The sequence below is a fragment of the Podarcis erhardii genome, assembly GCF_964252035.2.
Source record: "Podarcis erhardii genome assembly, chromosome: 3".
NCBI lineage: Eukaryota > Metazoa > Chordata > Lepidosauria > Squamata > Lacertidae > Podarcis > Podarcis erhardii.
In genome coordinates this window covers 56,126,926-56,139,144 of record NC_138507.1, presented here as the reverse complement: position 1 = coordinate 56,139,144, position 12,219 = coordinate 56,126,926, and the positions used below count along the sequence as shown (strand labels likewise).

Sequence of the window (12,219 nt, the reverse complement as noted above, 5' to 3'; positions counted from 1 at the left end):
CTGAAGTGAAGAATCAGATGGCATCCAAGGCCAGGCATCAGGGCCCCCCTCTTGTCCTGAAGCTACTGATCCTGCCCCTCCAACACCCATATACCCACTCTCCCAATGAGGTATGGTTTTGTTAAAAAACTATCTGTTGCTATGCAGCAGCAGCTGAGCATGTGCATTTTGGGTAAATTAAGATGGTGGACAGCCACTGCAGACAGGAGCCAACCTTAGTTCCCATTCAAAAGCAGCAGCTCTGTCCACCCACTGCTGAAATGGTCACCCAGAGGTTGTTAAGTGGTAACACAGCCGTGTCAGGCCGGTGAGGGGGCAGCTTGTAGCCCATGGGGCCCTCTGCCAGTGCCCAACCTGAACAGCCACTGATGTCCAGCCTGATGCCACCCCCTCCCGTTCCACATACAGAAGCTGATGGGATTGGCAGAGGAATCTTACTTCAAGGCTTGTGACAGGACAGTATCCTATGCTGCAGATCAGTAGACTGTCTTAGGGGGTGCAGGACAGGCCATGTGGTACACATAGCTCTGTCTGCCAATGTCTTACCAATGCTCCTTGCTTGCTGGTCTCTACCTGCTTCAGCAACCAGCTCCCCTTCCCTAACTTTAGAGAAGCAAACCAGGACTATGAATTTCTGCCCGTTTCAAAAGGCATTGGCTTGTAGTGTAACTGAGCAGCAAGTGTGTTTTCTCCGCTACCTCTACAGCATGGGAGATACCTCTGTGATGAAAACTGCAGGCTACGCTGCCTTTTTAATACCCAATTTCAAGTTATACACACACACACAAAAAAGACTATTGGCAATTTTATTTATACTAAATTAAACTTTATTGACTAAGGTTTGCTCTCCAGACAAGGTGATTTGATGAACTATGGTGGCATACATGCAATCAATGAGCTCGGCAATGGTTTTAACATGGAATGTCAAACAACTTAGTAAAAACCTAGCATATTAACCCAAAACTCTGTACAGGTGCACAATGAAACCAAGGCTATGTTCCTTGTGGAACTGTGTTGAAGTATAAGGCACTGCGGTTGAAAAAGAAAATAAAAACTGATATATTTCCTTAGCATATATTTCAAATAAATTAGAATTGTACTCTTTCAGCCTCACTTACACCCCAAACAAAAAAATTTATGTGCAAATATCAAAGCTGTCACTGAGAAGGAATGAACTATCAAAATTGAACTGAACCATGTTATAGTTGAACTGATTTGTAAGTGAATGACAAGCAAGATATGCTTGTTTCTATAAAAACAGATGTAGGCATCATATTATTAGTACAGCTCAAAGCCGTTTGTATAAGGCTCCATTCACACAATCCACTGAGGTTGCAGTTATCAAGTGCTTTCTTTCACATTCCTTTGTTCCATCAATGATGGGATCTATGATGCGTAACCTTAAGCTATCATGTGGTAACTGCAGCTACTGCGTGATTTACATGGATGTGTAAATTGTACCCAAGTCTCTCACATTATTGGCAGGCTAACACTCCCCCCTCCCCCTCCCCACCCCCAGTACTATCATCTCTGTTATTCAAGCATAAGTTAAAACAAGTCAGAGAAATGGACTCAGTAACCTAGCAGGTTTCTTCTTCCTTAATATTTTACGAAGCAAAATAATCGAGAACTTCTGAAGCATGCGACTTTCGGTGTTCTACTCACAGTTCAAGCAATGCTTCTATTTGGAATGCAAGTGGAAGTTTTTCGAAGGTTGTCAGGGCTTGGTTCTTAAGACGGCATTCGTATTTTGTAAAAATGGTAAATTATCCACTACAGGATGCATGGGAATAATATTAAGATTTGTAAAACTAACATTTGACTTGTTTGCACTGCTGAAATCATTTAATGTAAACATCATAGTGACCCATAATATCCCAAAATGCTTAAGAATTTTTGTGTGCATATTAGTTTGAGAGTTCATCAACTCCAGGCACCCTTGTCTTTAAAAACAACACAGAAGTAAACACAGATTTAAGGGTACTGATGTATGCTCAGATCTCTCCATTAAACAGCAGTTGTAATCAGTGGCGTAGCGTGGGGGTGCAGGGGGGGCCGGCCGCACCGGGCGCAACATCTGGGGGTTAGGGGGCGCAAATTACTTGCCTTGCCCCGGGTGCTGACAACCCACGCTACGCCACTGGTTGTAATTTAACTGGATATGTGCATATCGGCGCTCTGGAAAGGGTTGGTGGGGCAGTGAATAGACCTAACCCATATGCTGTTGAACTTAGTGGAAGCGTTCCCATTAATTTTAACAACATTCTAGTTGCTGGGATTCGATCTTCACCATTCAAATCTCATTGGTGTTAATAGAATTCTGTCATAAATTGGTTTGCTGACAGCAGACAGCATTAAACAAACACAAATTAAACAAATAAAAATGGCTTCAGTGTCCAGCTTTACATTTCACACCTGGGAATGGGTGGCAGGTGCTTGTGATTGTAAGATAACAAGCAATGATGGTGCAGAACAGGGCTTCCAACCTACACTCTCAATTAGATTGTTCTGTCTAAAACCCTGGGAACAACTGGGCAAAGCATAGTGGGTGGGCCTTAACTGAAATGTAGGTTCATTGATGGATTGATTCCAAGGAATTAAATGATTGAATGTATAGACACAGACAAGTTTATACCAGGAAATTTTCCTTCAAAGTGCACATTAACAATGGAATGTTCTTTATAGGAAAATGATCAAAATCTGACTTAAGACTGCCAGTTATTCAATAAAAGAATATCATCTCCATTTCATCCTGACCAAAAGAATTTTCTCAGGTTTAACTTTTGTTTTTAGTATAACAAAAACAAAACTCTTTAGAAAAATCAGCATATTATACACACACATATCCAGGCATTTTATAACCTTTTCTAAAACAAAACAAACCCAAACCCAGCTACTGTAATGTTGACTAAGTTTTAAAAAAATTAAAATTAGCATTTAAATTTTTAAAAACTGACTACTTTAAATACCAACATGTGCTGTATGTCTCCAAATCACCCCAGCTTCCCACTTAAAAAAAAAATCCCAATGTTTTTTGTTTGTTAAAATCTCCAGGCTGAGATTGTTAAAGTACCACCTCCAATGGAACTCCATGAACACCACATGTGCATCTTCTAATGCATTTCATATCATAGTTGTGTTAAGTATTACTGTGGCTACAGAGGGTTAGATCTCCAGATCATCAGGTCGAGGTCTGCTGCTGGCTCGACTGCTAGCTCTGCTTGGAGGCCGTTGGTCTACCACCTTGAGAGGTTGTAGCTCATGCCCAGAGCCCATTTTTTTCGTGTTCTCAGGATCATCGGGGAATTCAAAGGGCTGGGCATGTGAATTTGAAATGGTGCTCCCAGCCTGTCCGATCCTGTTCTGTTCAGCGCTGTAATTTGCCCAGTTCTGTTCGCTGGCTTGCTTATTGTAGTTACGGCAGGAGGACGAATTGTTCCTGTCTCCAGTAACCAGCTTGTATCCTGGTGGAGACATGGGCGACAAGGGGGCAGTTGGAGAGGAGCAGCCATTGAAGTAGGCGTATTTTGGGGATCCACATTCCTTGGAGGGGCTCATGCCACTGTTGGGAGAGAAAGGGTTGCTTTTTGTCTTCATGCGATCCTTGATGCTCTTGAGGGTGACGTAGAAAATCTCAATGATGTTCAAGCTAAGGGAGACGATAGACACCACCAGCATGAAGATGATGAAGATGGTTTTCTCCGTGGGTCGGGAGAGGAAGCAATCCACCTTGTGTGGGCATGGATATCTCTCACACGTGTAGATGGCGTGCAGGGTGAACCCATAGATGTACCACTGTATGAGCACGAATGCGACCTCAAAGAAAGATTTGAAGATGATGCTGATGATGTAGGTGCGAAGCAGCCCCCCGCGCATCTTGACTTTGCCATGCTCTTCAATCCCATACTTGAATTTCTTGATTTCTATTTGCTTGAGGTGGAGGTCGACGTTGACCCCTTCACTTTGCACCACCTTGAGCTCTTCTTCTCTCCTGTTTAGCTTCTCTTCCTTCCGCATCACATAAAATACATGTGCCAAGTACATGAGGGTTGGCACGGACACAAAAATGAACTGCAGGACCCAGAAGCGCACATGGGAGATGGGAAACGACTTGTCGTAGCAGACGTTTTCGCAACCAGGCTGCTGGGTGTTGCACCGGAATGCTGACTGCTCGTCTCCCCAAGCAGACTCCACAGCTGTCCCCAGCAGCAAGATTCGGAAAATGAAAAGGACAGAAAGCCACACCTTTCCTCCTGCGGTGGAATAGGCTTGGACTTTGTCAAGGAGCCTTCCCAGAGCACTCCAGTCACCCATCTTCACTGCCTGCTACCTACAGAGAAACAACAAAAATTGCTCAAGTATTGCCTGCTGGACAGTCAAAATAGTGTGCTCTTAAAGGGAGATGCATGAGTTGTCACACCTGAATCATGGATTGCAAGAGATATGGTAGCAACTAGAGCTAAAACACAGAAGACTAGAAAATCTACCACTTTCATAAATATGAGTATAGTTCTAAGCGCTCATAATTCTAGTTCTAAGCATTCATAATTGGGTCTCAGCAATTTCACATTTGTTTATGTAGTTTATTTCTTTTCATACTATAGATCAAGAAAGAGATGGGACCTGTGACCTTCTGCATACCATGCATGTGCTTCACCACTAAGTTTACCACCCCAAAGACTGATCATGTACCCAACAGATGTTTGTGGGTCATTAAGTCTGGTGAAGACTGTAGCCCCTGTCCTGAGCACCTAACATACAACAGTGGGATTTGTGGACATAATTCCACACTGATTTCTCTGCTGGGACAGGTGGCTGGTGCTGTCAGCTTGACAGTGTTCATAACTCATGAGGAGAGGGAGAGGCAAGGTGTCTGATAACATTCCCCAAAACAAGTGATTGGTGACATTACATTGTGGTTAATGTTGGAATTTGCCCCTGCATAGCATTGTTTTGTGCATGAAGGGTTTCATCAAGAGGCAGAAACCATTTGTGGGAGCTTTAACATGTAGGTCATCCTGGTTGCGTGGGGTGACTATGAATGCAAAGTAGATTTGCAAGCCACAAGTGTATAAATAGAAAGTTATGAAGCTTGTCTTTGAAAGGCTTCCTTTTTCTTCATTCTATCCGAGAGAGAGCCATTCCGCTGTCAAGTAATAACTTCTTGATTTCATTAACTAGCTTGGTGCCGATGTTAAAATATGCCATTATCAGACTTCCCTCCAGGCTTAATGGTGTTTTGTTTTTTTCACAGCATCGTGCTATTTCAGATTGAAAGTATGATTGGAGACAAAAGAAGCATTATTGCTAGAAAGTTTTGGATTATTTGTTTTTAATTACATTCCTCTCTGGTCCATTAATATGGGAAGATATATTCCAAGTCTTAGCTGTTTAACTCTATGTCAGCAATATTTCTTTTCAAATTATCAATAATTTTAAATTTTGTTTTAGTAGGCAAAATGAAGTTTTGTTTTTTCTCTAGGCTATACTGTATTTACTTCAGGAGGAAGCATTTCTTGGGTGAATTACTAAAAACACAAATATTTTTCAACAAAACTATTCACTGCAAATATCCCTAAAGCTCTGCTAGTAGCTCATCAGTTTTTAAGGAGATATACAGTTTTAAAGAGACAAGGAATCCTATCCCCCTTTGGGGGAAATTAGAATGGTATCCAACTAAACAGTTACTCTAACGCAACAACTTTTAGCTGCACAATATGACTTCCTCACCCTCTCCTCTCCCTGTACACCTCCTAGATCTGCTCTAGGGTTTCCCTCAACTCTCCTGGGCAGATTTAGGAGGGCATGGGGTACATATGTGGAAAGGAGGTGGCCCAGAAGCTGCACTGCACAGTGAAAAGCCATGGCATTAGTGTAGGTCTTTAGTTTTATTAATTTTTGAGTGACACTATTTTGATTTAGCAACTAATGAACGAAGTCTGCAATTCACAGCATTCTTGTTGGGAAATGTGCTCTGTTGAACACAGGGTGGCATTTTTCAGTCAACATGCGTGGGATTGCATTGAATGGTTTGATCCTGAGCACAAGTCCTGGCTAACACAAGAAGAACTCTGCTGGATCAGATCAAAGGCCAGCATCCTGTTCCCCAAAGTGGCTAACCAGATGCCTCTAGGAAGCTCCACAAGTGGGACATGGGGGCAACGCTGTCTCTGATGCCAGAGATGGCATGTGATCATTGTGAGGAATGGCCATGGTGAACACACCATGGAAGTAACTCGTGGAATAATATCCATCCTAGTTTTCATATTATAATCCCCACTGAGGGCTGAATGTAAATAAATATCAAACCCTGATCCTAAATGTTTAGGTTGGCCCACCTATGATGTTAGCTATGTTCCTAACATGCTGTTCCTGCAGTGCTGGCATAAAATCATGCTTTATACTTGTCACACCCTGACTTAATCACTTATGTAGCAACACACCGCAACATAAATGGTTTTTAAGCATGACATTCAAAAGCATCTTAATTTCTTGCAAGTCACTTGTTCCATGTTTGAATATTAGCAATGCAGGATTGAAAGTAGAAGAAAGCCAACACTCCCTAGCCCATGAAGGTTTTATAGTTGCATGGCAGACTTGCAGGGCCAGCCCAAGACATTCTGCTGCCTGAGTCAAAGCAGCAAATGGTGCTCTTTCCTTCTGGCTCAAGTTGAAGTACATAAAAATTAGTCTGAGATCACAGTCAGAAAATCCCACAAGCACCTTTCCTCCTCCCTGTCAGTAAAAATACAGTATCAATAAATCTGGGGTTATATTTTAGGAACTTTTACCCTGAGTAAAACTTAATGACCACAGCTAACTTTGGTTCATTAATTTCAATGGTTCTACTCTGAGTAAAAGTTAGTTGAGCACAACCCTCAGTAACTATCAAATTTCTGTCTTTTCAGGACACCAAAATCAACTGCCTATGACAGCTACCTCATTCTGCCTAATGGTAGGGCAGGTCCAGGAGAAATAGAAAATCCAATTTAGTCTCACTCAATTCAGGACTGATCTCCGAGTCCTATACACACTTACTAGGGCATAAGCAGCATTGAACTGAATGGGACTTCTGAGTACAGTGGTACCTCGGGTTACATATGCTTCAGGTTACAGACTCTGCTAACCCAGAAATATTACCTCGGGTTAAGAACTTTGCTTCAGGATAAGAACAGAAATCGTGCTCTGGCGGCCCGGCGGCAGCGGGAGGCCCCATTAGCTAAAGTGGTGCTTCAAGTTAAGAACAGTTTCAGGTTAAGAACAGACCTCCAGAATGAATTAAGTTCTTAACCTGATGTATCACTGTAAACATTAACAGGATTATTGATCTTTTGAAGTCACTTGATTGGGAAAAGTTAGCCGAATAACCAATTGAACTTCGATATTTCCAAATAAATGTAGCTACAATTCAGGAACCAATCGCTGAAAAACCAACTAATGATTTGGCAACGTATAGTTTGGGCAGGTGGAATCCCAGTTTTGTCTGCAGTGGTTTGCAGTGTTGTGCCCAGTGATGACAAGAAGATTTCGGCCGGATTTCTACTGCATTCTATTTCTGCATTCAGAAGGCTGCTGCGCTGCTGGCTCAGTCCTTGGGAAGTATCTGTGGAAAATGCAAGGTGCCTTTCCCTGTGCCGCAATCCGGCTCTCGCTCCGCCAGACCAGATGTGAGTTCCACACAGTCAGCACTAGCTCTGCGTCGCTCCCTGTCAGACACACAGAGACTTCCGGAGAGCAGCTCAAGGCAAGCTTTGCATGGGGTGATCCCGATCAACCAGCTGAACGTGCAGCTACTTCACTTGGCTGGTGGCGCAGGATTATTGCATCCCCCGGGGAACTCACGGAGGGAAGTTATGCACATGCTGTGGATGTGTATCCACTGCTTGTGCAACATCTCTGCTTATTTTCCTCCTTCAGAGGCACTGATGTTGTTCCACCAGCCAAACAGGGAAAGAACTGTACATTCTGCTGGCTGTGTGGGACCATCACGTCTGAAGCAACCCATACAAATAATGAGTAGCGATCAGAGGTGCCAGAACAGTAGATCCAATCTTAAAAGGGGCCTGTCCTTAGTGTCTTCTCAGAAAAAGAGCATGTCATAGAAATAAAATAATGGCAGCACTACTTGGTTAGTGTTTAAGTGACCATATGCAGGAAAAATTTGATCTGCAAACCACAATTGGGAAAGTGAAGCTGTGCCGTGTGCCATAACTTATGGCTCATGTTTTCCAGGGCACACAAGACATTTTCAGTCTTCTAGGATGATGACTGAGCATAATGTCAGAAGGTCAGAAGGAAGGATTTGTCATGGTCCTGTGGGATTGTGGTGGGGAGCATGTGCGCATATTGCAGTTGGCTGGCTAGTTCTTTGGTTCACATAAAATCCTACAGAAAAAACTGGGACTACTTGTGCTTTCAGCCAGCTACCTGTTGGAATTCTAACAGAGTACAAGCATGTGAGACGTAGGCATTTCCAAAGAGTAACCAGGACACAATAAAGAGAGGGTCAGAAATTGCATGAGAACTTCTTAAGAAAAGATATGGGTAGTGATTTACCAATGAGGACCAGGCTGGATATGGAAAATGAGATCTGGTAAGCAGAGAAAAATAACAGAAAATTTCACATGCAAGCCGGAAAAGACATTTTGCCTAGATCTACAGTTGTTGGTTTTTTTTTTTAAAAAAAAATATCTAAGGTCCCAAAATGCCTTTCCTACTGTCCAACAAGGCTACAAACCCAGCTCCAGCTGAGACACTAAAGGTCTTAAATGTGTAGGATTTCACTACAGAGGCAGTGGGCTGCAGTGGTTACAGCAGTGGGCTTGGGCTGCACAGACTCAGGTTCAAATCCCATTTGAACTACAAAGAGCAGTGGGTGTCCTTGGGCCAGTCACCTTCTGTCAGCCTCAACTACCCATCCAGGTTGTTGTGAATATTCAATGTAAGATAAGGAACCTTGCATACCTCCTGATCTCTTCGGATCAAGGTGAGATAAAAAGAAATGCAATCAATCACTCAAGGGACTACATTTGGGACCAAAATCAGTATGCAGAAAAATGGGACAATAAGGCTCTTCCCCTTCTTTAGTCCCAAAATTGAATCTCCAAGGTCTGTCCAATAACTGAGAGCGAGGTTTCCCCTCCCACACACACACTTTTACCAAAGCATGAGATCAACAGGGAGTCCAGCTAACACCTTGAAGATTAAGGCATAAGGCGCCAAGCTCCTTTGTTAGATGCAGGGAGAGTCAAACGCAAGGAGGAAAGGCAGCATGAGGAGTTTCAACTGTGGTACTGAGGTCAACAGCTAAGGAAGCCCTGTAATCATTCATAAAAAGGCCTGCAAACAACATATCAGATAGCCCAATCTAAGCATGCTTCGAGGAGTTTATTTGTTTACTCAGAAATATTACTTGGTGGTGAACAGATGTCATCCATGCAAGTGCCTTTCTACTCAACCCCAAGGAGCATTTCCTCGTAGTGCCAAAGAACAGCTTGTTTTTCAGGCCAGATAGGAGAGCCATTGCCTGCTGGATGGAGCTCTGCGTTTACTTGATTGGCATCTGTTTGAGTGCGTGCATCTTTAAGCAGGAGTAACTCTGAGTAAACCACTTGACTCTGTGGGACTGACTGTGTAGGATATGGGGAGTCAGACTGCAATTCTGAGCTCATTTCTACTGCAAAGTTATAGCAGCAAGACACTCACCAAGGAAGACCCATTAAATACAGGAGGATTGTGCTGCACATCTCCCTGAAATAAATTCTGAGCAAAGATACATAGGCCCCTTTGCTTCTTTGCTCAGTTAACCACTCTCTAAGATTGCTTTTCCTTAAGGCTCACTTTCCACCCCCTCATATAAAATGGGAAGCGTCCCACTTCATAGAGCTTCTCTGAAAGGATGAACAGTACAGTTCTTTTGCACGCTTAAAAGTGCTGAACAATAATTGCTAATGATTGCTGCTTTATCATGGTTGGTACAGAGTGCATTATTCTTAAAATCTCAGATTTTTTCCCCATCATCTCCCCTTGACCCTTTCAAATTCCGCCTGTTCATCCTTCTCCCATTTGTATTCTAGTTAGGTATCATGGCTCAGCGCCAATGTTTAGCTTTGAACACAGCCAACCGCCCCCCCCAACCTCCAGCAAACATTACTGTAAACAGTTTCAAAGTCTGGAGGCTTCAAAACTCCAGATGTTAATATGGCTGAATGGAAGCTCAAGGCAGGTCAGCTCCTTCTCTCTCCCGCCCCCCCCCCAGCTCCTTCCTCCCTGAGAAACAAACAGATTTCTGAAATCACAGAGACATGTTCCTCTGTTGGTTGACCTTGTTGGCGTTAACAAATCTCTCTGTGAACATTCTTCTGCTTCTAAAACACAATGCACCAGATTGAAGGACTAGCGATGTATACTAAAGCAGAACCTGATCGGAGAGGTGAAACTGGGCATAAAAGCGTGTGAAAGTTGAAAAGGGGGGGGGGAGTGATGTTAAAAATCCACTTTTGTTGCCTTGAATTAGTTTTTCCCTTCCTGACAAGAAGCTTACTCATAGCAGGAACTCTGAGAGCCACCCTGCTATACCTTCAAAAGGAAAAAAAAAAACAGCTTCAGGGTAGATGCCAAGACTCTTTCCTTTCCAATCCTACACTATGGTTTTCATAAGAGGTTGCAGGAATGTAGCTTGATGCAGACAGAGACAATATTCTCTGAAAGACTTTGGTAATACGCAATTTCAGTCTAGAGTAACCAAAAGGTTTCGCAAGCATTGCCAGCCTGCGGTGATATAAGATCCCTTCCACACAGTCCACATCTGGGGTTGAACACTGACTGTATAGATTCCCTTGAAATCCCCATCAATTTTTAGCTCAATTGTTCAAAATAGAAAATAAGCAGGAAATAAGCAAAGGCCGCCTGAAAGACACCCCTTTACGAGTTAACAGAAGCCCATGCAGCAGTTGAACAAAGCCCCTCATTAAGGACCTTGCATTGTATGAACTATTAAAGACAAGCCATGATTTCCATATGAAAGTGAAATGTGTGTACGTGTGTGCTGAGAGGGGGTATTTGGAAATACTTGAGGTAGGATCTAACTGCTTTAACTTGGTGACCCTTTCAAAGCAACTGAGAGATCACAACACTGTTGTGGTGTGATTACTGTGCCCCAAAGTTGGATGCTCTCTCCAGAGAAAGAATTTCTTTTGTTATATGGGGTGAGGTACAATAAAACAGGCTCCCTTGGTAAACGAGATGGAAAAACCTGGCAAATAGAATGTTACAGTGTGAAAAGGAAGCACCTAAATCAACTGAAATAAATGATATCTCTCCCCCAAATACATTTCTCTGATAAAATTCTGGTACATTTAAAATGTGCCCCCAAAGAGGGACACCCAGAGGAGTCCTTGCAGCGGTAACAGGATATATATATATATTTTTAAGAACAGTAGTAAAACTCTTGCACTTAAAATATTCACTTCTTTAAAGTCTGAGGTAATCACAGTCCTCTGAAAAGATTTGCTTGGAACTAACTTGAAGTTAAAAAACCCCGCTCAAACCCAAACCCTTTTCCATCCTTACCTTGCTGGTCAGCAGTGAAGAAAGTCAAACAAAGTTCCTCAGAGGGTTAAAACTCAAAAGCAGAAACTTCTTCAGGCACCCAACCTGCCTATTTAAACTTTAAAAGTCCCCTGCTCTTTTGTCTTGTGACGTCCTTTCCTTCCCCCTTTCCTGAAAGAAAAGTGCTGAGAACTCATTTAAAAAACAGAACAAAACAAAAACCCCTTTTTCATCCTAACTTGAAGCGCTGCAAGAGCTTTTAAAAAGTTTTCAAGCCACTAACTGTGAGGGAGGAGGAGAAAAGGAGGGGTGAAAGCATAAGAGGTGGGGCTGCCAAGGAATGGGGAGGAGGAAAGGAGGAGAGAAGGCACAGAAGCTGTAGACAGTATGGGGTGGGGGCAAAGTGGGGAGAGAGAGGGAAAAGGAGAGAGCATCAAAGTGGCTGAGTAAGCACAAACTTGCAAAGAAAGGGGGGTGGGATACATGAAAGAGACCGAACTGGGACGGTATCCAGAGCCGTCTTGCTGTAGGGAAGTGACACAGTTTAATTTACGGTATGAAATACAACTCTCCAAAGGTGCGTGATTTGTCTACATCATGAATTTGCTGCAGACCAGTGGCGATGAGTTGAAGTGGATTCCTTCAGCAGCTGGCCTACAGGAATTTCCG

At 43.0% G+C, this 12,219-nt stretch overlaps 1 protein-coding gene across 1 annotated transcript; it reads right to left on the bottom strand.

Moving 5' to 3' along the window:
• Nucleotides 1–2,661: 2,661 nt before the first annotated feature.
• Nucleotides 2,662–11,865, bottom strand: GJA1 (gap junction protein alpha 1). The gene is made up of 2 exons (XM_081857605.1): nucleotides 11,572–11,865; nucleotides 2,662–4,330 (listed from the first exon to the last, which is right to left on the bottom strand). The coding sequence occupies exon 2, from the start codon at nucleotides 4,312–4,314 to the stop codon at nucleotides 3,166–3,168; it is 1,149 nt and encodes a 382-aa protein (XP_081713731.1). The 5' UTR covers nucleotides 4,315–4,330; nucleotides 11,572–11,865; the 3' UTR covers nucleotides 2,662–3,165.
• Between the last annotated feature and the right edge of the window lie 354 nt (nucleotides 11,866–12,219).